This window comes from Nilaparvata lugens, chromosome 2 (genome assembly GCF_014356525.2).
Source record: "Nilaparvata lugens isolate BPH chromosome 2, ASM1435652v1, whole genome shotgun sequence".
Classification (NCBI taxonomy): Eukaryota; Metazoa; Arthropoda; class Insecta; order Hemiptera; family Delphacidae; genus Nilaparvata; species Nilaparvata lugens.
In genome coordinates, this window is record NC_052505.1 from 84,100,596 (window position 1) to 84,123,054 (window position 22,459).

Here is a 22,459-nt window from a genome sequence, read left to right on the forward strand (position 1 = left end):
ATCTTCACAGTTTGAATTCATTCTTCATTCTTACAATAAGTACATCATTAAAATGATCAAGAGAGGAAAAATAAGATTACCTTATGCTATTCCTCTCCAGAATTTAAATAATAAGATGACACAGTCCGAAAAAGTTTATGTTATGTAGTTCTTCTCTTCCACAAAATTTTCAGACCGAAAATATTTTCACAAAGTAGATTTTTGAATTGAGATGTTTCAAATACCAAATATAGAAGAAATATTCATTAAAATAATATATTAAAGTTCATCTACAAACCATACAGTGAATTATAAAATAAAATGTTGCAAAAACAATAGAAAAACTCAAGTGGCTACTATATTTCAATTTTGAATGATAATGAAGGTATTCTTATAATTTGAATAAATTTAGAAGAAAGTTTGCCCGCACACTCAACACTAATGATTCGATTTCAAAGAATAACGATATCAAAGATTTGAGCCTGGTTTCAATGACACTTCATAAATATAATGGACCATTAAACCTACAGATTAATGGTTCCTAAAGCTGCGTACACATATTCGTGCTTCCAACCCGCACCGAGCACGCTCTCCCTCGTACCGCCTCGTTCCTCCATCGCACGGCAGTCGCTCCGCCTCCGCTCTCCAGTCGCACCATCATGCACGTTACGGAAGATGTTAGATGTTCTCGCGTTCCCCGGTCGAACACTGTGCTCGCCGGTCGATCATCAATCGCTCTGCTGGAGTGACGTCGGTTGCGAGCAGAAGCGACAGTCTGTACCACCTTTATATTTAATAAGTGCCCAAGAAACCAAGCCTCAATGGAATATTTTTAAAATAAAGACGAGGCCTACGTGAGAGTTAGAAAACAGAGACGTGAGAGTTAGGAGTGCAGTTCAATTCGAAAAATGTTGGGGGGGGATTTCGATTGGAGCATAATGTTTTGTTCATTGGGTTTTTGTTTGGTAGATGTGTAGATGTGTATAGTCCATACAAAACAACTTCCGACTTTAAGGAATATGCGGTGCAGAGGAATGCAGAGGGTGATGAATACAGTCATAGAAAATGCGCGGTTGCCAATTTGTCAATCCGACTCAGTGCTTTCAGAGAGAAAACTACGTATGCTTATCGTGAGCAGTAGTTTAACACTCACACTCACTAAAGACAACAGACCGCTGTCCGCTTTAGCACGGCAACATCGCCGCCGCTGTATCCCTATTCTGCCGTGCATATCCCTCCAAGTCGGAAGTTGTTTTTTGGAATATTAGATAATTAAATAATATTGAATAATATTTAATTATCATAAAATAATATAATGATAATGTTTTAATAGTCAAATGGTGTTTTTATTTTGTGAGTTCAATCTTGTGAATTCAGCGCAGTAGCATATACTTATATTTATTTTTTGTAAAGCTTTTTTGTATTTTGTTTTTGGCAAATAAATTAATTTGTTCATTCATTCAAAAAATGATTGGGGACTCTGATTAGAGGATAATGAGTTGGTGTTTTGGTTATTGGGTTTTTCCTTTGTCGGGTTTTTGTTTGGTGTTTTAATTAGGCTCGTGTTGTCTTTCTACTTAGGAGACTTAAGTTATCATTGAACTCTGATTCTTTGGTACTTGCTTACTATGGACTTTTCCATTCCCTCATATCCTATGGTATTCGCCTATGGGGTAATTCTTGCCATGCTTCAAAAGTTTTTATATGGCAAAAAAAGGCAATGAGAGTGTTAGACAACTTGAGAAACAGAGAGTCATGCAGAGAAAGCTTTCAAAGATTGAAGATATTGACATTCCCTTCAATTTCATAATGAGTAGTAGCTTGCTGCATGTCAAAACTAATTTAGAATCGTACTCATGTCAGGGAAACAAACATGAATACACAACCCGGCATAGAAATGATATTCATCCCACAGGTAAGGCTTTCTAAAACAAGGGACAGCAACCTATTTCAGCAGATAAAATTTACAACAGTCTTTCCTCAGCTGTTAAAGAGCTGCCTAAAATGAAATTCAAGAAAGTTGTGAAGAATAAATTGATGGAAGAGCATATTATTCATTGACTGAATACTTTGAATGTTCAATAAAGGGCTGCACCTCATTTTGGACTAAGTTGTGTACTGTAAGGTGTATCATCATGTGAATGCTGGTACTATTCTTGTCAATCTCCCTGTTAGCCTACTTGTATATACATAATCTGAGCTATTGTTATATATTCTTGATATTGTGTTATGTATCTTATTATGTACACTGTATTTTTTTTTGACGAGCTTATACATTGTAAAAAATGTCTGGCAGAGTAAAGAATTTGAATTTGAATTTTGTGTTGTAGATATTCGACTGCAGTTGAACGAGCAGCTGCGATGCCTGGACGTGCGCATGGAGACGCAGGTGGCGGTGGTGGGGGAACTGCAGGACTTCTTCCGGCGGCGCGCAGAGGTCGAACTCGACTACAGCAAGAACCTCGACAAGCTCGCCAAGAGTCTGCAGCTCAGGCACAAGGAGCAGAAACAAAAGTAAGCCCAATTCACTCACTTTTTTTACTCTCTTTGTTCCAAGAGCCTATAGAGCCTAGAGAGGTTGATTGAAAAATGTGTTGAAAGATATTACAGTTGTGTTGTGTGTGTTATGGGGTATGAAACCTTAATGAAAACACAATTGAAATTGTCAAATACACTGTGTGTCTGGTGAAGCCCACGAAAGTTCCAGGTTCTGTTATACATATATTATAATTATATATATATATTGCATATATGTTTGGAATTTAACATCAAAAAGATCTTATTTCGGAGTGAAAAGTACGTAAATTTAAAGTATTGTTGCTAGACTATAACCTAGTAGTGTCCGGTTTCCCATTAGGGAACTTTGGAACAAAGCGAGGTGGAACCACCCTTGGGTCTCCCCACCATTCAAAGCCATACACTAATTAAATTGGTCTGAAGAGAAAGGGAACATGTAAAAAATCAGAATTTTGCGGGGAGAGAAAAAACTGAATACAGATAAAAGTATTGATAATTTCAATATTGTTTTTTGTCATTAGGGTGCAAACTCTTTTAAGACACAATTTAATCCAGTATAAGCACTTATATAAGATCACCCCTTAAAATTGATTTTTTGTTAACTTTCTATTACTCATGATATATTATAAATTATCACTCTTCAACTTTTACAATAAACACCTCAACCGAAAGCAATCTACCTCAAAGCAACGCGTGAATCAAGGTAACCTAAAATAGCATAAAAATCACAACTGACAAACAGCTAATTTTCGAATGTTCGGCGTTGAAAGGGATCAAGGGGTCATGACTGGTTCCCTTTCACTAAAAAAATACAGCAAAAATACGATATCTATTTCTCGTATAAAGAGAATGCTGAATGTTACCTTTCAACCCCAATTTATCCCAGTAAACAACTCATTTTCACCATAAAAAATGAAAAATTTTGAAATGTTCCCTTTCTCCTCAGGCCGATTCAATATAATTATAGTATTTTATTATATAATAATATAAAAGTGGTTGACAATTTCGATTAGTGTTTTCATCGTGTTGAAAGACTATTTTAGGGTCCTCTCATCAAGAACAAAAGTTGAAAAATAATTATTGACAAGTGGTGAATGTGTCTAGCTAGCTGTTCTGTTGTCAATTTTCGCAGGAGCAGAAGTCTTCGGGGTAGCTTACAGCATTCAACTTTGCATTTTTGTTTAATAACTTTTAATCACTGTAAGTGTTTACTAACACTTGAAAAAATTCAATCTGATTAGTTTAGATTATTTTTAGATTCTCTGTGTACTCATTTATTTCATTTTTGTACGATTTATTAGTATCTATAAATGTGAACAACTTTGAAACTGGGTGAGATATCGATGAGCAGTTGTGCCATTTATTTTCTCTTGAAATTCTGTATTGAAATCATGTGACAACCTTATGACTGACAACCTTCGCATTAAAAAAAAGGAAGCAAAATTGAATTCAAAATTGATTCAAAATTGCGGTTCTAAGATGGCGGACCAAAATTTTGAAGCGACAGAAAAGTAGTTTTATAAATTAAGATTGTAACCCCGATGAAACATAATGTCAAATGATTCTTATAGGATAAATATTGAGCTGTTTCCTTAATTTTCACCAACTCTATATAGAATGAAGATAATACTGTGTAGTCACCATTCATTAAATATATGAGAATGGGGAAGATAAAAATGAATTATATATTATGGATTATTAAGAAGAAAAACCAAGCAGATTTAATTGAAAGGCGGAATAACATAAGATTGATTCGTTGCACGTTGCAGGGTTCATGTCAGAGCTGTCATCTGATTGTGGCAATTGGAAGGGTGTACCTTCCCAGGACCCTCGCTTGATTCCCTTCAATCTTAACCCCCGTAATTCTCCTGTCACTGTATTTCTTCTTCATAGATCCAATTCAATATCCGCAAATGAATAGGCCACCCTCTTCAAGCCTTCTCTTTCTTTTTGGCAAGGTATGGTGCTTCTAAAGGGAGAAAGGTCTCTTGAAAATTTAATATCTACTGTTTTTCTGATTGAGAGCTTTCTCATCTGGAGAGAGATTTCCATCACCTGGAACAATCGGCTAAAGAAGAATTGTTATAAATTAAACAAACATTAATTAGGCGCCATAGAATTTGTATTTTCTTTTGCAATCCTCCATATTTATCTCCTATAATATTAAAATCCAAATCAAACGCTGTAATTCACCCCGAAGACTTCTGCTACTGCAAATATTGACAACAGGGTAAACAGCTAGATGGAAATTCAATGAGCGCTACCATTCAAAAATTATTTGTCAGTCCGAGAATATTTAAGTAATTTCCATCTGTAGTTTATCGCCTATCTTGCTTTTAGCCTCCTTATGTTATCGAAATTCTATTTCATTTTACTTTATCGCGACAGGTATAATAAAGCATTTATAAGGCAACCCTTGCGACCTGTCTATACCCTAAGGGTAATTGCCTAAGGGTTCTGTTTGTTTGCCTTCAATCATGGAAATTGTGGTTCTGCACCACTCTTTGAATGCGTTATGTTTTCAACTCGATATCGTCAAAGCCTCATCATTTGTGAAAAATTATGGCGGTCAGACAAACTTATGTTCTCCTGACCAAAAACTACACAACATCTTGAAGAAATTGAAAAAATATAGTGTATATGTAGAACTTATGACTCATGAGCTAAACTCATGAGCTTTATAATTATGTGTTGTGTATCTGCCATACGTTAATAAAAAAAAATAAATGTGAAAATACAACTTATCTGGAGTTCTGTAAATCAAAATTTGTTGGAAACTAATTGATTGATTGTATCTTTAAGACTAATTTTTTATGTATATAATTTAATAATATGTATAATGATATAATTTAATATTGAATGCGTTATGTTTTCAACTCGATTTCGTCAAAGCCTCATAATTTGTGAAAAATATAACTTATCTGGAGTTCTGTTTGCATCTGCCCTTACAATAATGTTCATCTATTCTTTATTTATTCATTTTATAATAAACAAATCGAAAATTGATTGGAGACTAAATTGATTGATTGGATCTTTAGGAGACTTATTTTAATAAATCTAATTTCATAATAATAATATTTGGAAACTTCCAAAAAGAATGTTTATAAAGTTTTTAGTCAAGCATGCTTTGGTTGTTATTTTTAGAATTTGTTGTATCTATCAAGAAAATTATTTGTAAAAATAAATATTTGGATGATACTCGATCTCATCAAATTTGGCTCTCACCCTAATGATGATATTTACAATAGCAGAAGTCTTTGGGGTAGTTTGCATTGAACTTTGGTTTTTCCATTTAATAATAATTATTTATTCATTAGTATTTGAACAAATTCAAATAGGTTTCATTCAAACATCTACTAGATTTAATTTGATTGGTTTGTTATGAGTTGAAATTCAATTTTAAAGCTGGGTCCACCCAAAGTTATTAACAAAATGTTTATTTTTCCGTCCTTATAGATTCTACAGTTTTAGATTGAACGGAACTTCACAAATACATATGCTCATCATGTGTATGCTAGGTTGAGTTCAATCTAATCTATAAGGACGGAGAAATAAACATTTTGTTAATAACATTGGTGTAAACGCAGCTTTAAAATTGAATTTCAACTCATAACAAGAACCAAACAAAAAATCTAGTAGATGTTTCAAGTACTAGGCAACTAAACCATCTAAACCTTACTTTGCTTAGAACGTTCTCAAGAACCATCTATGAATACGAAGTTCATTGCACACATTTTTTTTAAAATTGACTGTTCTTTCAATAAAGTATGATTTGATTTGATTTAGATCTCTCACTCTAGACACCCTTTACAAAGGAAACACTTTTTTGGGAAAGTGAATTGGTTCTGCTGACTGATAGTAAACAACACAAAGCGTTATTGAATTATTTGAAATATGCGGTACTTGGTCATATATACGGTCAATGGTCATAAAATTATTACTCAAAAGTATCCGAGAAAACAAATTAAGGACTGAAAATTTTGTGAAGTGAACAACTACAAGGCTTAACCTATATCGGACTATGTGTAACCTTATCTAAATTTGGGAGAGGAATAGCACAAGGTTACCTTATTTTTTCTTTTCGTATCATTTTGATGGTGTACTTATTGTATCAATCAATAAAGAATAATACAGAAAAAAAAAAAAATATAATCCAACATTGAAAGTGTTCCAATCAGATATTATAGAATGTAATACATTCTATAATAGAATGTAATAGATTACATTCATATACACACTAAACAGAAGGGCTAGATCTGTGACTACATTCTATACCCAATCGTTGACTTTATACAATAATCAACCTCATATATAAATTATATTTTCGAACACTTCATACGCTAGATTCAAGTTTATATATTACATCCCTGATTAAGCTGATTTACGACTCACACTGGCGCACAAGGAATCTTCCTTTGCCGTGTTTTTGCCTCCCTACTGTACTTAGCATGTGATCATAAATTGAATCTTCATTTTTAACTATTTTGTAATGTAAGGATATCATTTCGTTATTATACTAATTAAATAATGTATGTATATTGGTTTAAGTGCAGTAGCATATACTTATATTTATTTTTTGTAAAGATTTTTGTATTTTGTTTTTGGCAAATAAAATTCATTCATTCATTCTTTCAATTCATAATATTCTCTGGATCTAATACGATCTGTTACATACTTCTACTCTGTTCTTTCTATATTTCGGCTTCCTTGACTTAGTTGGCTGCTCATCTGTATTGTAGTTGACGTTGATGAGGCCTTTCTCAAGCACCCACTGGTTAACCTTGCCGCTCGCTGCTTGCTTTCTCTCATCAGTTTTCTTGTCTCTTGTTTATTGGTTTGTCCGCATCTATCCGATGCAGGCCACTTTTAAATAGAACCTTTCTCATCTCATTTCCTGACCCAAACGAAAATGCATCAACTCTTTCGTCTTTCATCTGCCCACATTTTTCATGCAGTACTCCAGTTTACTCCATAACCAAGCAGCGATATCTAGGCAGAATTGTTTCTTTTTCTTTTGCAGCATTCAAAGTAGAGATGAAATTCAAAAATTACTTGGGTTGGAATTGTGTCTATTCAAACTAGGCCTACTGTTCTTTATTCTTTCTTTATTTATACAATAAGTACATCAATGAAATGATATGAGAGAATAAATAAGGTAACCTTGTGCTATTCGCTCCAAATTTAGGTAACACATAGTACATCAATGAAATGATAGGGAGAGATAAATAAGGTAACCTTGTGCTATTCCTCTCCCAATTTAGATAACACATAGTCGAGATAGTTTAAGGCTGTGCAAGGGCAAAGGCTAAATTAAACTTTCTACTGGAGATATTTTTCAATTTTTTTCGATTTGTAGACTATCAAGCTATCAAAATTAAAAAGTTTTCTCAGAAAACATCTTTTTTCGATCATTACTTTTTGAGATATGTGCGCCTAAAGTTTAAATTTTTGTGCCAGAATATTTCAAGTTCGGTGAAAGATAAAACCATGAGATTTTAAGGATAGATTCTTCATGGTATTGTTGATCTAATAATACAAAAATTTCTGAAAATATCATCTTTGAGAAAGTTATTCAATTTACCAAAAATGACTCAACCCAAAGTTATTTTTGGTCATTTCTAGTAAATTGAATAACTTTCTCAGAAAATGACATTTTCAGAAAGTTTTTGTTTTATTAGATCAACATACCATGAAGAATCTATCTTTAAATCTCATGGTTTTATCTTTTACCGAACTTGAATGTTCTGGCACAAAAATTCAAACTTTAGGCGCTCATATCTCAAAAAGTAATGATCGAAAAAAAATTTCGTGAGGAAACTTGTTAATTTTGATAGCTTGATAACGTATACAAATCGAAAAACTTTGAAAAATCACCAGTAGAAAGTATATTTTAGCCTTTGCACAGCCTGAAGTCCAAAACTAATATAGAAGAATATTCCACATTATTATAACTGAAATAGGAAATATTCACATATTAAAAATAAATTTGAAGAATTACCGAAAAACAAACTTAATTAAACTGTAATTAAACTAGATTCGAGAAACCAAGAGTTGATAATATTAGTGAATCATTTTTCAGATTTTGTAAAAATAGAAGCTTAGCTTCTCACAGTAATATTAGAACTGAAATATTCAACATTTTCTTTGTTATAGAGATGCGTACCATTATGAAAATTTGAAGATCACTTGAATATATTTTACCTTCTATTTTATTGATACAGCTTTGCATAATTTGATAACTAATCAATTAATAGAATAGCTATTTGTATATTGTTATACACTTTGCAAGACTAATCTGTATTTATGTTACCATGATAATCTCAATTATTTTGTTCTCATCATATGACAGATAATTGTAATTATTGAACAATGCTACATAAAATTTCCCTTCAAAATATTCCAAACAATAGCAAATAAATCAATCGAAGCCATTCTTGTCTTCCAGTCACCTGAAATAGCATGATAGTATTCAACAGGTTCTATTGTTTCAAATAAAAAATTTCAAATGGCTTGCATAAAATTTATTTGATCTGATTTGATAATATGGTAATGAATAAACATTTCTTAATTTTCTTCAACTATCACTTCCAATTTCTCAATGAATTATTTATAATTTACTTATATCTTTTTAATATTCCCATATTTTGTACGGCTCTTCCAAATCAGGCCTTAATTATTTTTAAAAAATTTTCAAGAACTTATTCATTAGAAGAAGTTGTGACTGGCCTTTTTATTGGTGTGAGTTGTAGCTGCTTTTCACTATTTAAAATCTCACTTCTATTGAATGGGTACTATTATATATTATTTCCTATTTCATTAATCATCAGAACAAGTAATACAGTATGTAAATACAGCATCTAATAATTGTTTCAAACATATCATTTTCAAATTATGTACAAACAAAAATGAGCATGACAATTCAAACGATGATCGGCTACTCAATTTGAAACTTTATTCAATGCTGGTATAAATAAATCACCACTTGAAACTTGTATGTAAATTTTAATATTGATAGCAAAATGTTGGAAGCACTGATGGCTGTAAGATACCTTTTTTTATCAATTTTGTAATATATTTTTGTCCGATAAAGTGTGTTAATGTTGTTCAAAATAAATGATCGAATACGCTACTTAGCTTTGATATACTTCTTGAATAATAAAGTATACCTAATAAATATACCTCAAGTGTATTGATAAGAACGTATATTCTATCTATATATATATATTATATATATATATATATAATAATATATATATATATATATATATATATAAAAGCGATAGCACTCACTCACTGACTGACTCACTCACTCACTCACTCGCAGAACTTAAATCTACGGACCAAAAACGTTCAAATTTGGTAGGTAGTTCAGTTGGCCCTTTAGAGGCGCACTAAGAAATCTTTTGGCAATATTTCAACTCTAAGGGTGGTTTTTAAGGGTTTAAAGTTCGTCTTTTAGCATGTATATTCTTCTTATTCCAATCTCTTAATTATAATTGAAAAATGTCCATACCATATGTTAATATAGAACTATAATCTAGAGAGAGTACTTTTTCGAACAGTTGTTGATGGAAACTAAATTAATAATTTTGTCAGGTTGGCATTAAGTTGAGTTGACTTTGTTAGGTTGGCACCAAGTTAAAGATTGAAATGCATTTATCGCGGAAAAATTGATTGGGCATCTGGCTAAACGGATATGGCGAGCGAAGCGAGCCTGACGGCTAGTCAAATATAAATAGACTTTCAGGTGCAAAACTGCTTCGAACTAAATCAAGTCTTTCCTGTGTTAGATTGTGTTGCGCTATTATTTTTTGTCAGCCTACTTTGCATAAGCCATAGGATCCATATTGCAGTAGATCCATTTATGGAGATCTAGTCCAAGGATATTATTCGGACAATGGCCAAACAAACTCCGCTCTAAATATGATTCAACTTTGAAAACTTCAATAAATGGAGAAATTTTATTTGTCCATCTATGAAATATTGCTCTCTTATAATGTAATTTAGAACAATTCTGTGCCAAGTTATTACATGGACTTGACATAAATCTTGTAATATAAATTTATCCAGCTTGAATAGCATCCATTATGTAATCCAGTTTAGCCCACTGTTTGTTTATTGTGTGTGGGTTGGTCACACCTGTTTTGATTCTCCAAGAAGGCGGAACCGTAATAGAAGTCATTGATTATCTCCCATTGTTTTATATTATTCAATTCACGGATTAGTTGAATACAGTAGCTTATTGAAGCTGGTAATTGTAGTTTGAAGAAGTTGGGTTGTATTCTCTCTACTGGAGAGTAAAATTGTTTCTTGAGAATGTTTTTTTTCAAATGGAGTAGGTTTTATAGGAACATTGAGTTAGTTACATGTAAAAAATCGAATATTGAAAATTTAGTTATTTATCCAATTCTGTAACTAATTAAGTATAACTTTATGACATCTAAAATAAATATTATTACAATTACTGTATTCATTTCACAAAATAACAAAGCAGAAATTGTTTTAGTGTAGCCTATTTAACTATTAAATTAGTGTTACTATTAATCAAATTAATAAAAACTTCAAAGTTTTTAAAAAATAAAGGGTACTGCAAGATTTTTATATTGTTTTTATCATTTGTTAAAAAGTAGCCCATGTGAGTCAAGTGTTTCTATTAAATCAACTATTAGTGTAGCCTTTTTGGAACTATTTATTTTATATTTTAATTGGCTGTCACTGTTTCAAGTACAGTATTCTCATAAAGTCAAATTCGAACATTTTATCCTCATATTGTTGTAATTTTCGGTAAATCAACATTGAAATAGAATTTTGGCCTCTTCCACAATAACACAATATCAAATTCACTGAATAGTCTGTTACTCAAGAGTTATTCAGGATTAATGGCGGTCACAGTTTTAGATGAGTTTGAAATTACAGAAGAGTTTTAAGTCTTAACTTACTTGTTAAGTCTGTACGCGATTTAGTGCACTGGGCCTCATCTTCAACAGACAAGGAGTACCTTGATTGACCGATCGAAGTGAGGTCTAAGATTCAAGTCGACGGTTTGGCATTTCTCTTAATGTTTAAATGTTTATATGTTTTCATGTTGCGCATTTACAGCGAAACGCGGTAATAGATTTTCATGAAATTGACAGGTATGTTCCTTTTTAATTGCGCGTCGACGTATATACAAGGTTTTTGGAAATTTTGCATTTCAAGGATAATATAAAATTGAATGAAAAAGACTAAGAAATTGTCAAAAAACCACTGATTTATTGATAATTAGAAAGATCGGTTTCGGTTATTACACCATTGTCAATCTCTGATAAACTGTTGAATCAGATATTGACATGATTTATCAGATATTGACAAACTGAGTTTATCAGAGATTGACAATGGTGTAATAACTGAAACCGGTCTTTTAATTATCAATAATCAGTGGTTTTTTGACAATTTCTTAGTCTTTTTCATTCAATATGAATAATTACCACAATATCAACTCTCAACTACACAAAAAAAAGATAATATAAAAGGAAAAAGAGCCTCCTTCATACGCCAATATTAGAGTAAAAATCAGACTATAGAATTATTCATCATAATCACTAACAAGTGATTACACCAGATGTGTGGAGAAGCCAGTCTATTGCTGTATTTCCATAAGGTCTATAGTTTCAATCAGGTACTTGTGGATGAGAATACTGCGTGAGGTCTACTGTTCACAGAACTACTAGTACTAATTAGATAATTTTATGTTACACTACAAAAAACTCAAGATTCAAGGTTCACCAGTTTTTAAAAAATTTCAATAAATACTCAAGATTAGATGTTCACTAGTTTTGAAAAATTCTCAATGAATTCATTCATCTTGTAACAGTTTATTGTCATTTTGGCAGTGAGTACTTATTCATGAATATTTTTCTTCGGTAGTCTTTGTGTAACCGCATCAGCAATATAAAATCTTGACAAAACGTAAATATTTTGATGAATTGAAGCTTGATTTTATTCGATTTTTTGTGTGTGTGCAGGAGAGAGCAGTGGCCGTTGTTTTCGTCATATAGCTGTTGGCAGCAGTTGGTCACACAGACACGGAACCTCAGCAAGGACCATGCCGCACTCAGCGAGGTCTACTCGACACACCTTGTCAGTCGGCTGGCACAAGTTATCGAAGATGTACAAAGGATATACAGAAGGGTGAGTGCCACATTGATCCTCATATCCAATTATATTCATTCATCAGAAGAAAATTAAAAATCAGAGTTCCCTTTTTAACATTTGTGTTTATTTTTCACAACAAGAAAACAAGAAATTGACCAGAATAATTTCATGTATGAATAAAGAAAACAAGAATTAACCAGAATGATTTCATGTATAAATAAAAGTTCCAATGTTATTGAAGTAACTGTTTCAATCATTGCAATGATAAAACCAGCATTTCTATGTATAATTCTTATAGGGAGACGTTTTCTAAATCAATTCAATTGGGGAAATTGTGGTCAAGAATAATATTCATTATGTGATACAGGAAATCAAAAAGGATGTGGAGAGGAAATCGTGGTAGAGGACAGAGGCAAGATATTGCCTACTATAATTTCGCATTGTATTATTTTCTTCTATAGTAAACTGTAGTGAATTGAAAACTATTCATTAAAGTACCGTAGGAGGCATTAATAATAATATCGAGTGACCTGACTGGCTCAGGTCTGGTGTCAGAGTTTTCAGGTCGCAACTGATCAATTTCAGGGCCTCTGACATGACTTAACGACCGCTTTTTAGGCAGCCGGGACCGACGGGCCAGAAAGGATAGGAGGCATTACAATTATTGTTATCAAAGTGAATTTCGAAAACAAAAACAGATTAATTCTCAATTTAACTGAAATATTGACATCCAAAAATCCCTTTAAACGGGAAATAGTTCAAATTATGATAAAGATTGGACCTATTCAATCATATAAATATAATTATCATATAAGATGATTACTGTCTTGACAATCATGTTCAAAAACTCATAATTTCTTCAACAGAAGAAACATAACCTATTTTTTGGACATGTAATTAAAATTGGGAATGGAATAGTTTTGGGCCAGCCTGTTGTTCCTTCCCAATCTATTTATATGATTTGTTATTGTATCCACGTATAAATAAAATAATCGTCGAGGATGGTATCAACCAGTGTATGAATAAATAAGATGAATCGATCTTGATATTTTGATGTAGGTACATTGCATATGAAAAAATTGTAACTTTGTAATCAATTATGGGAAAAGTTAGATGGCTTGTGCAGTTTAATTGATACGACTATTTCAGATGTTCAATGACAAATGAAAAGTAATAATGATGGCTTTTGTGTTTACAGTGTCGTGAAATAGTTACGAGACTCACGAAGAAATACTGAGGGTTTCACACGAGCTGCATACCACAATGAAAACCTACCAGCCTACCAGGCGATGCAGGCAAGCGAGGCCAGCTCCGACTTGCCGAGAACCGAGACTCAAAATAGAACAATCCTTGCCCAAGGAGAAGCTGCCGTTCAAAAAGTTCAGACTTGTAGAAAAAGAAGTACAAAAGGTAAATTCACTGCTTTTGAAACTAATTCCTTTGTTGTTTATTGAGATATTCACAGAGGGCGGATTTGCACTGCAAATGCAATAATTATGTTATAAATGCAATATAACATTTTATATTTTTAAAATATAGAATGTTATATATTTTTTGAAAAATATATTTTTTTTTAAATTGTAATTGATGAACTTATTTAGTAAATCCAGTCTTCTACATATGGCTGAGCAACTTGTAAAAAACTTGTAATTTTATGTAATAACTGATGAGTAGGCCTAATTATAAAAATCTGGTGTGGCGTACTCACACAACTTTCCTTGCCGTTATGAGAATTGATCACCTGACGCTAGTGTTCACGCGCATCTCAAGTCTACTTATAAACAAAGATCTTAGTCAGCTGGTGACAGGACAATAACGCTGGAGACATACGAGGTCTGCTATCTCTTCATAGTGAATCATTTAATAGAATCAACAGTGGCCAACAGTTTGCAATTGGATAATCACATTTTCTCGAATTTCGAGCTTATTTTCAATTTTAGGTGAAAATGTTACTGAACATTAATTGTAGAGATTTTCATGCTCAATCTTTTTCACTTGAATTTTTATGTTTAAATTGTATCTGAAGCCCGATAATTGAAAATCTAAAATCAAACTTTGCATAGATGGGATGGAGCTCCTGAAATTTTTACAGATATGAGACTTGTGGCAGTTGTATAGAGCTTATCAATGACTATTTTAGGTATAAATTTAATCAAAATCGTTGTAGCCGGTTTCGAGACAATCGCGAAAAACCCTGTTTTTGACAACATTTTTGCCATTTTAGCCGCCATCTTGAATCGCATTTGATCGAAATTGTTCGTGTCGGATTCTTATATTGTAAGGGCCTTACGTTACAAATTTCAAGTCATTCCGTTGATTGGGAGATAAGATATCGTGTACACAGACACACATGAACTCATACACACACATACAGACCAATACCCAAAAACACTTTTTTGGACTTAGGGGACCTTGATACCTATAGAAATTTAGAAATTCGGGTACCTTAATTTTTTTCGGATAGCAATACTTTCCTTACCTATGGTAATAGGGCAAGGAAAGTAAAAAAATACTGAAAATTTTGTGAAAGTGAAAACCCAAAATACATAATCCTATTTCTTTTTAGGTTACCGGTATCGAAATTTGGGTGGAAATAATGCAAGGTATCCTTGAGTTTTTCTCTCCCAATCTATGCTTTTTTGTAAAAATAAAATGAATAAATTAATAGTTTTTTTCGATGAGGACAGAGTTTAGTTCATCTTCATTTATTGACAATAGAGTATCAATAGTAAATAAAATTGTACTCTGAAATCACTTCACTTATATGGGCTACTTGATTCAAATATAAACAGAAAGAAAAAGAAAAATCTCATGTTGTGATTAAATAATTCAAAAAGGGTACTGAGATTTTCATTTTTCTCTCTATTTCTATAAAAGTAGCCCTATACAGAAAAGAGACAAATATAGACAATATAACAACTTCTAGTACCCTTTTATTAAACAACTTTTTAACGAGTTTAATATTTTAAAGTTTTTATATTGTTTTTAATTGTACTCTGTTAGCAAATGACATTAGAAATCCTCTTATTCTCTATTATCACCTTCTAATTTGTAAATAGATATAAAATGAAAATGTAGTAACCTCTTTTGAACTATAAATAACTTAGTGGGGCTTCTACTGAAGTCTATGAACAACAGGTTTCAGCCTAAACTCAATATATGATTGTATTTACTAGTTAATTAATGTAGAGTTGAAGTTTTCATTCCTTACTGACAATACATTCACACTGTAATTTCTGGAAAAGATTGATTTGGCATTAATATTTGCACTGTGGGCTAGTATATTCTCACTTTATTAATGCTAATGAATTAATAATTCAAATGAATATCATTTCTATTCCCATCGTAGAATTTTGTCCGGACAAAATTTCAATGTCTGTTAACAGTTTCTTTTTCTCTTAACTGGGGACCAGATTCTTACTTCATCGATGGTAAAGATTCATATTGATATTCCTATTCCCATAAAAATCCTATCCAGACTAAATCACAGTGCCTGTTGCACAAAAGCCCGTTGAATTTCAATCGTGATTAAATTCCATGAGAATTCCTTCTTCATTTTCAAGAACCAGTTAGAGAAGCCTTCTTTTCGAAATTCCTTCTATGATTGGCTGTCGAGGAATTTAATCATGATTAAAATCTAACAGGCTTATGTGGAACCAGTGTGAAATATGTAGATTTTTTTTAATCAATTTCATTACATACTATTATTGTTTGGGAATATCCCATTTGATTGGTAAATTGTCAAATTGTCTTATAATACATAATATCAGGGACCAAGCTTTGCTCTGGAGTACAAAGCATAAACAATTTATTACACAAAAAGAATGGAATAAATAAAAAGAATAAATAATTATAATAACATTCATGACATTCATACAGAAAAAATGTTCAATCTGATCACATTAATTGAGATTAATTCCCAGAGGAATGCAAAAATTTCCCCACAAAGTCCCAGTTGCACAAAAGCCGGTTAAATTTTAATCGTGATTAATTGCTTCATTTCCAAGAACCAATTAGAGAAGCCTTCTTTTCGAAATTCCTTCTATGATTGGCTGTCGAGGAATTTAATCATGATTAAAATCTAACAGGCTTTTGTGCAACCAGTGTGAAATAAGTAAATTTTTTTCAAGTAGATAAAATGTTATTATTTCAATTGCAAACTGTTGGCAACTGTTGATTCTATTAAATGATTCACTATGAGGAGATAGCAAACCTCGTATGTCTCCAGCGTTATTGCCCTGCACCAGCTGGCTCAGATCTTTGTTTATAAGTAGACTTGAGATGCGCGTACACACTAGCGTCAGGTGATCAATTTTCATAACGGCAAGGAAAGTTGTGTGAGTGCGCCACACCAGATTTTTTATCCTGCTGAACTGATCAGTGAGTCCAGTCTTCTACATCTGGCTGTTGAGAAACAAAAGCCTGTCTCCATTCCTGGATTTTGTGAGAGACATTGACTGCTCTGGAACAATCCATTATTGAAGTGGGCTCCTCTCTTTCTCTCTGTGGCATGTGTGCTGCTGGGGACCGACCCAACTAGTGTATTGTTTCCCCCCTTTCATTAGTGCAAAGAGCAGGAAGCTGTTGAGAGTGCTCCCCTCTCCGCCACTACTCTATTTCTCAAATGGCTTGTTACCATCAATGCAATTGCAATTCTCCCCACCTTTTCTGAACTAGTCATTTACAATTCGTTGAAAATGAAGTACATTGAATTGATTCCTCATAAATCGAGATAATGTATTGAATATCATGAAGTTATTTGAAATATTTACCGCACAGAAACTTAGTTCATCATGAAATTAAAATTAAATTCCTCTCCATATAGTTGGATTTTCATAAACACAGTTCTCAAAGGCTGAGCCATGGTTAACTTTGAAACCAAATATTTCCAATGAAAAATATGTAAGTTTATTAAATTCAACCGCGGTAAAGTGGCGTTATAGCACTATAGTCTGGTTAGTTCATTTGTTCTCTTGACATTGATTCAGTTAGGTGTCTTTGAATTTAAAATAAAATTTAAATTTAATAGAACTCGATTCAAATTTTCAATTTAAAATACAAGTTTCTCGTTGTGCTGATGGATAAATGTGGTTGTACGAGCATCTTAACATATTACGGGCACCAAAATATAAAAATACTAAAAATGCAGAAGAGTAAAAATACAATATTTTAGCAGGTAATTCAACCACTCGATAGACAGTTTAATACAATCATTTCTACCCATTTTCAGCAATGCAAGCTCTTTTAAAGTTTATCTCTGTTTTCTCTTTCAAAAGAAACAGTTTACAAAGTAACGTAAAATACAGTATATAACACATTTAATAAACACAAGTAACACAATATTTAACAAACAATTTATAATCACCGTGAAATGTGATTCGAAATCATGAGAAAAACCCATCCAGCCATAATATGATTACTTCAAATGTTTTTCTACATTCTTGGAATATATTCCTTAAGTGTATTGTTGGTATAAATGAACCCACTCAATTAGATATCTTATTATTGTACACCTATTTTTTATCCCTGTGTTTTCGATTTGTTTAAATATTGTGGCTTGTGTTTCCTCTAATTGGTTCAATTTTTAATTACTCGTATAAATAGACCATTCAATAAGATATTTTATCATTTTTTGTGTAGTTGAGATGTTGATATTGTGGTAAATTATTCATATTGAATGAAAAAGACTAAGAAATTGTCAAAAACCACGGATTTATTGATACTTAGAAAGACCGGTTTCGGTTATTACACCATTGTCAATCTCTGATAAAAAAACCGGACTTTCTAAGTATCAATAAATCTGTGGTTTTTGACAATTTCTTAGTCTTTTTCATTCAATATTTTATCATTGTGCACTTCTCCATCCCTCTGTATTTGTTGATTGAAATGTTCCGATTCGTATAAAAAACCTACTCGATATCAATCAATCACTCAATCACTTTATTCAAAACATACATCAAAATGTACATGAATGCGTCTTTCTTTATTATTTTCAAAATAATAAAATAAATACAAGTAAAAAACAAAATACATCAACAATAGGTAGTCTAAATACATAATGAGTTGACACTATAAATTCTTCATAACTGTATAATTCTAATTCCACGATATACTTTTTCAGTTTGATTTTAAACCTTGTAATATCTTTTTCATGATTAATTTTAGTAGGAAGGTAAGTGATGAATTTGATGCCCATATAGGTCGGGCTTTGTTTGTACTTCTCTTTACTATGTTCTTTGATAATAAAGTTGTTCCTATTTCTTGTATTGTAGTCATGCACACTGGATTATTTTGATATGATATTCTGTTATTGTACACCTACTTTTGCATCACTCTGTTTGATTGAAATGTTCTGATTCGTGTCTCCTCTTTGTTCGCAGAGAAAAAACAAATACTTTGACGCCAAGTTGAAAGCACTTAAGGCGCGAAACGAGTACGTGTTGTGTTTGGAGGCATCGAACACTACGCTACACAAGTACTTCGTTGACGACCTGTCCGACCTGATAGACTGCATGGACCTGGGCTTCCACGAGTGCATCTCGCGGGCGCTGATGATGCACATCTCGGCCCCGAGGAAGGCCACCAGGGCTCCGTGCAGGCCGGCCTCGATGCGCTGCACTCCAACATCGCCGCGCTCGACTCGCGGCTCGACAAGCAGCGCTTCCTCGAGTTCAACCATTCCGCCTTCATGATACCAAAGAAGTTCGAGTTCCAGGCAAGACCGATGAGGTACATATTGTTTATATTGTTTTTATTCTAATTTATATTTTTAGATTGTGATTTGGTGTAGAATTTGAATGGACATAACCTATAATATTTGGACAATTCAAAACTAAATTAGGAAATTGAAGAAGTTTTAGGCAATAGCCTGTTTTTTCTTTTCCGATTCTTGTATTTTTTTGCTAACCTAATAAATAAATAAATATTCTTGTTCTCTCACTGCAGTATTTAAACATTTCTGATGTGGGCGCTTTTACTTTTAGAATTTTCAAGGCTACTGTAGTTCCAATTCCATATTTCACTCAAAACCAAAGACCTTAAAGATGTATAGACTCACATGCAGCGCTAGTGTCGTACTTGGAATTGAAATTGGCCATTGAGGGGGCAACCTATAAGATTATTACATACCAATGCCTTTGTAATCTCTTTGTAATGTTCTGGTATTCGTCTGTATAATTTATTGCCAGCTCATATAAGAAATGACTGGCACAAAATTCAGAGATCAATTAAAGAAGGAGCTGCTGTCCATATGCGCGTACTCAAATGAAGAGTTCAGAGAGTACTACGAGCGTCAAAATGGGGTTTAGAGAGAATAGAAAAAAATGTATTGACTTTTCATGTACCTGTTTATGTTCTAAACTACGAGCATCGAGATAAGGTTTGGAGAGAAAAAAATATATTGACTTATCATTTATGTATTTATTTCTGTATTTTTTGACTTACGACATTGACAAGTCCAAATACCCCTTTTATAGGAGGTCAGTGGATTAAATAATAATAAAATAAATAAATAAATAAATCTATAGTATTACAAATATATAGATATATATCTCGTGCTAAAATACCCCAATGGCGGCCTTCAATTCAAGTAAGAGCTATCATTGGGAAGGAATAGGCATTTGTGGGTCCATATCTCTTTAAGGTCTTTACTCAAAACAACCTTATTTAACCGTCATTCAATTCAATAGACTTTAATGCAACCAAACCAGTGTGTTTTATTTATTTTTTATTCACAATATCACATTGGAAACAACAGGTAATGACCCAAATATATTTCATTAACACAACAATAAGTACAGTATACAGTTTAAAGGAGGTAACCTATATTGCATCAGAATTCAAAACCCATGCGGAGTTTACGCTCTATTATAATATTAGGCTTTATAATGAGTGCCTAAAAACATCCAGTAACCTATTAATAAAAACAATATAAAACTCTTGTAGTACCCTTTATTTTTTAAAAACTTTAAAATAGTTCAACAACTAGTTTCGACCCTAACTTAGGTCATTTTCAAGTTGAAAGTTTTTAAAATAAAAATCTTGTAGTACCCTTTATTTTTTAAAAAACTTTAAAATAGTTCAACAACTAGTTTTGACCCTAACTTAGGTCATTTTCAAGTTGAAAGTTTTTAAAAAAATAAAGGGTGCTACAAGATATTTGTATTGTTTTTATTAATTTGTTAAAAAGTAGCCCAAGTGATTGAAGTGTTTCTATCCAGTAACCTGTATGAAAACTTATCACCGTCATTTTCAATGTTAAATCCGTCTCTCTATCTATCTTGAGAAATATTAATAATATCTACTTTTTATAAACAAAGTAAAGTATGCTAGACATTTTGTGAGCTAGGTTCACACTTAACAAGTTGATGTTCGACAATCATATGGACGGGATAATATTTTGAGACAATGTAATTTGAACAAACAGCTCGCCAACTGTTTTTTAAACAGCGTTTTCCCAAAACTGTTTCAAGAACATGTTTGTCAAACATTAGCTTAGTGTGAATCAGGCTATTGTCAAATAAAATGAGTTTTCCAGATCTTTTTTCTGTGAGGCCTAGTGTGGTACCGCATGTGAAGTCTACTATTATTTATTTATTTACACATTTATACATAGGTTACAATATCATTCTCTTGCTTATCTTTCGTTCATTTACGAATAAAGCTGGATTCCTACATTTCAGTATCAGTAAAATATACTTTTCACGAGATCTAATTGGACTATTTCCAGTCAGCCAGTCGAGCGAGTATCAAGAATTATATATTATATTATATTAGAGCTTATTAGATTATAGACTATATTAGACTTTAGACTATATTAGATTTTAGACTATATTATATTAGAGCTTACAGTATGTACACATGACGACGTTTGTCGCTCGGTAAGCGCCGCGTTTGTCGCGCGTTGGAAATTGTGATACCGTACACATGCACTCAGTCAACCGCGCGCTTTGTCGACGTTTTCATGACAGCAGGCATCCGGCAGTTGGACCCACGTACTCAGTGCGAACACATGGAGTTAGAGGAGCTTACCTGTTTGTGGTTATTGTACCGTAGACACAAGGCTAGGCGAAGAAGACAAAGGCAATGGTGGGTTCATCCTCTAATAGATGACCGGTTAACCATGGGTTCATTTGTGAAGCTATATCCAAATTAAGGGAATACCCCAACCAGTTTTTCAACTACTTCCGTATGAGTATAAGTACATTTGATGAACTATTATCTTTAATCACTGAAGACATATCATCTTGTGAATGTGTTGTGAGGGATGCAATTTCACCATAAGAAAAACTCGTTGTAACATTAAATTATTGTATTACAATTTATTACAATTCATATCACTGTATACGTTCAAATTTAAAAATGACAACAATATATTTTATCAAACCTTTTGGAAAGAGTTAGCCTAATTTACAAAGTAATGTTTTAAAAAATGTAATGTTGAAAAAAGTAATGTTAAAGAAGTAATGTAAAAAAGTAATGTTTCAATATAGTCTAATTGACAAATTTATTATTCGTAAATATCAGAAAAATCCGTGTCCAAAAACACAAAGCAAGATCAAAACACAACACATGACCAGGGCTCAGATCATCTATTCACTGCAAAAGCGCGCGTTTGACTGAGTGCATGTGTACATTCCACATTGGAATAATACCCAGTATAGTAACACGAAGCGCGCGACAAAAGCAGCGGTTGATGTGGAAACTACAAGCGTCGCGGTTGTCGCGCGCTTTTCCAAAGCGCCGGACAGCATGTGTACAATCACAATCATTCTTTCTATGTAAGTGTCAAACGCGCGCTTGAGAACCGAGCGACAACCGCGGCGTTTAC

The 22,459-nt window shown here is 32.7% G+C and overlaps 1 protein-coding gene across 1 annotated transcript in view; it reads left to right on the forward strand.

The window, feature by feature from the left end:
* Positions 1–2,291: 2,291 nt before the first annotated feature.
* LOC111053940 (SLIT-ROBO Rho GTPase-activating protein 1-like) overlaps positions 2,292–22,459 on the forward strand; it is a gene marked incomplete at its 3' end in the record, with an annotated part of 40,560 nt that continues 20,392 nt past the window's right edge. The window contains 7 exon segments of the mRNA XM_039421942.1: positions 2,292–2,493; positions 12,501–12,666; positions 13,829–13,838; positions 13,841–14,040; positions 19,011–19,199; positions 19,202–19,345; positions 21,697–21,717. Coding sequence (XP_039277876.1) covers positions 2,357–2,493; positions 12,501–12,666; positions 13,829–13,838; positions 13,841–14,040; positions 19,011–19,199; positions 19,202–19,345; positions 21,697–21,717 — 867 coding nt within the window.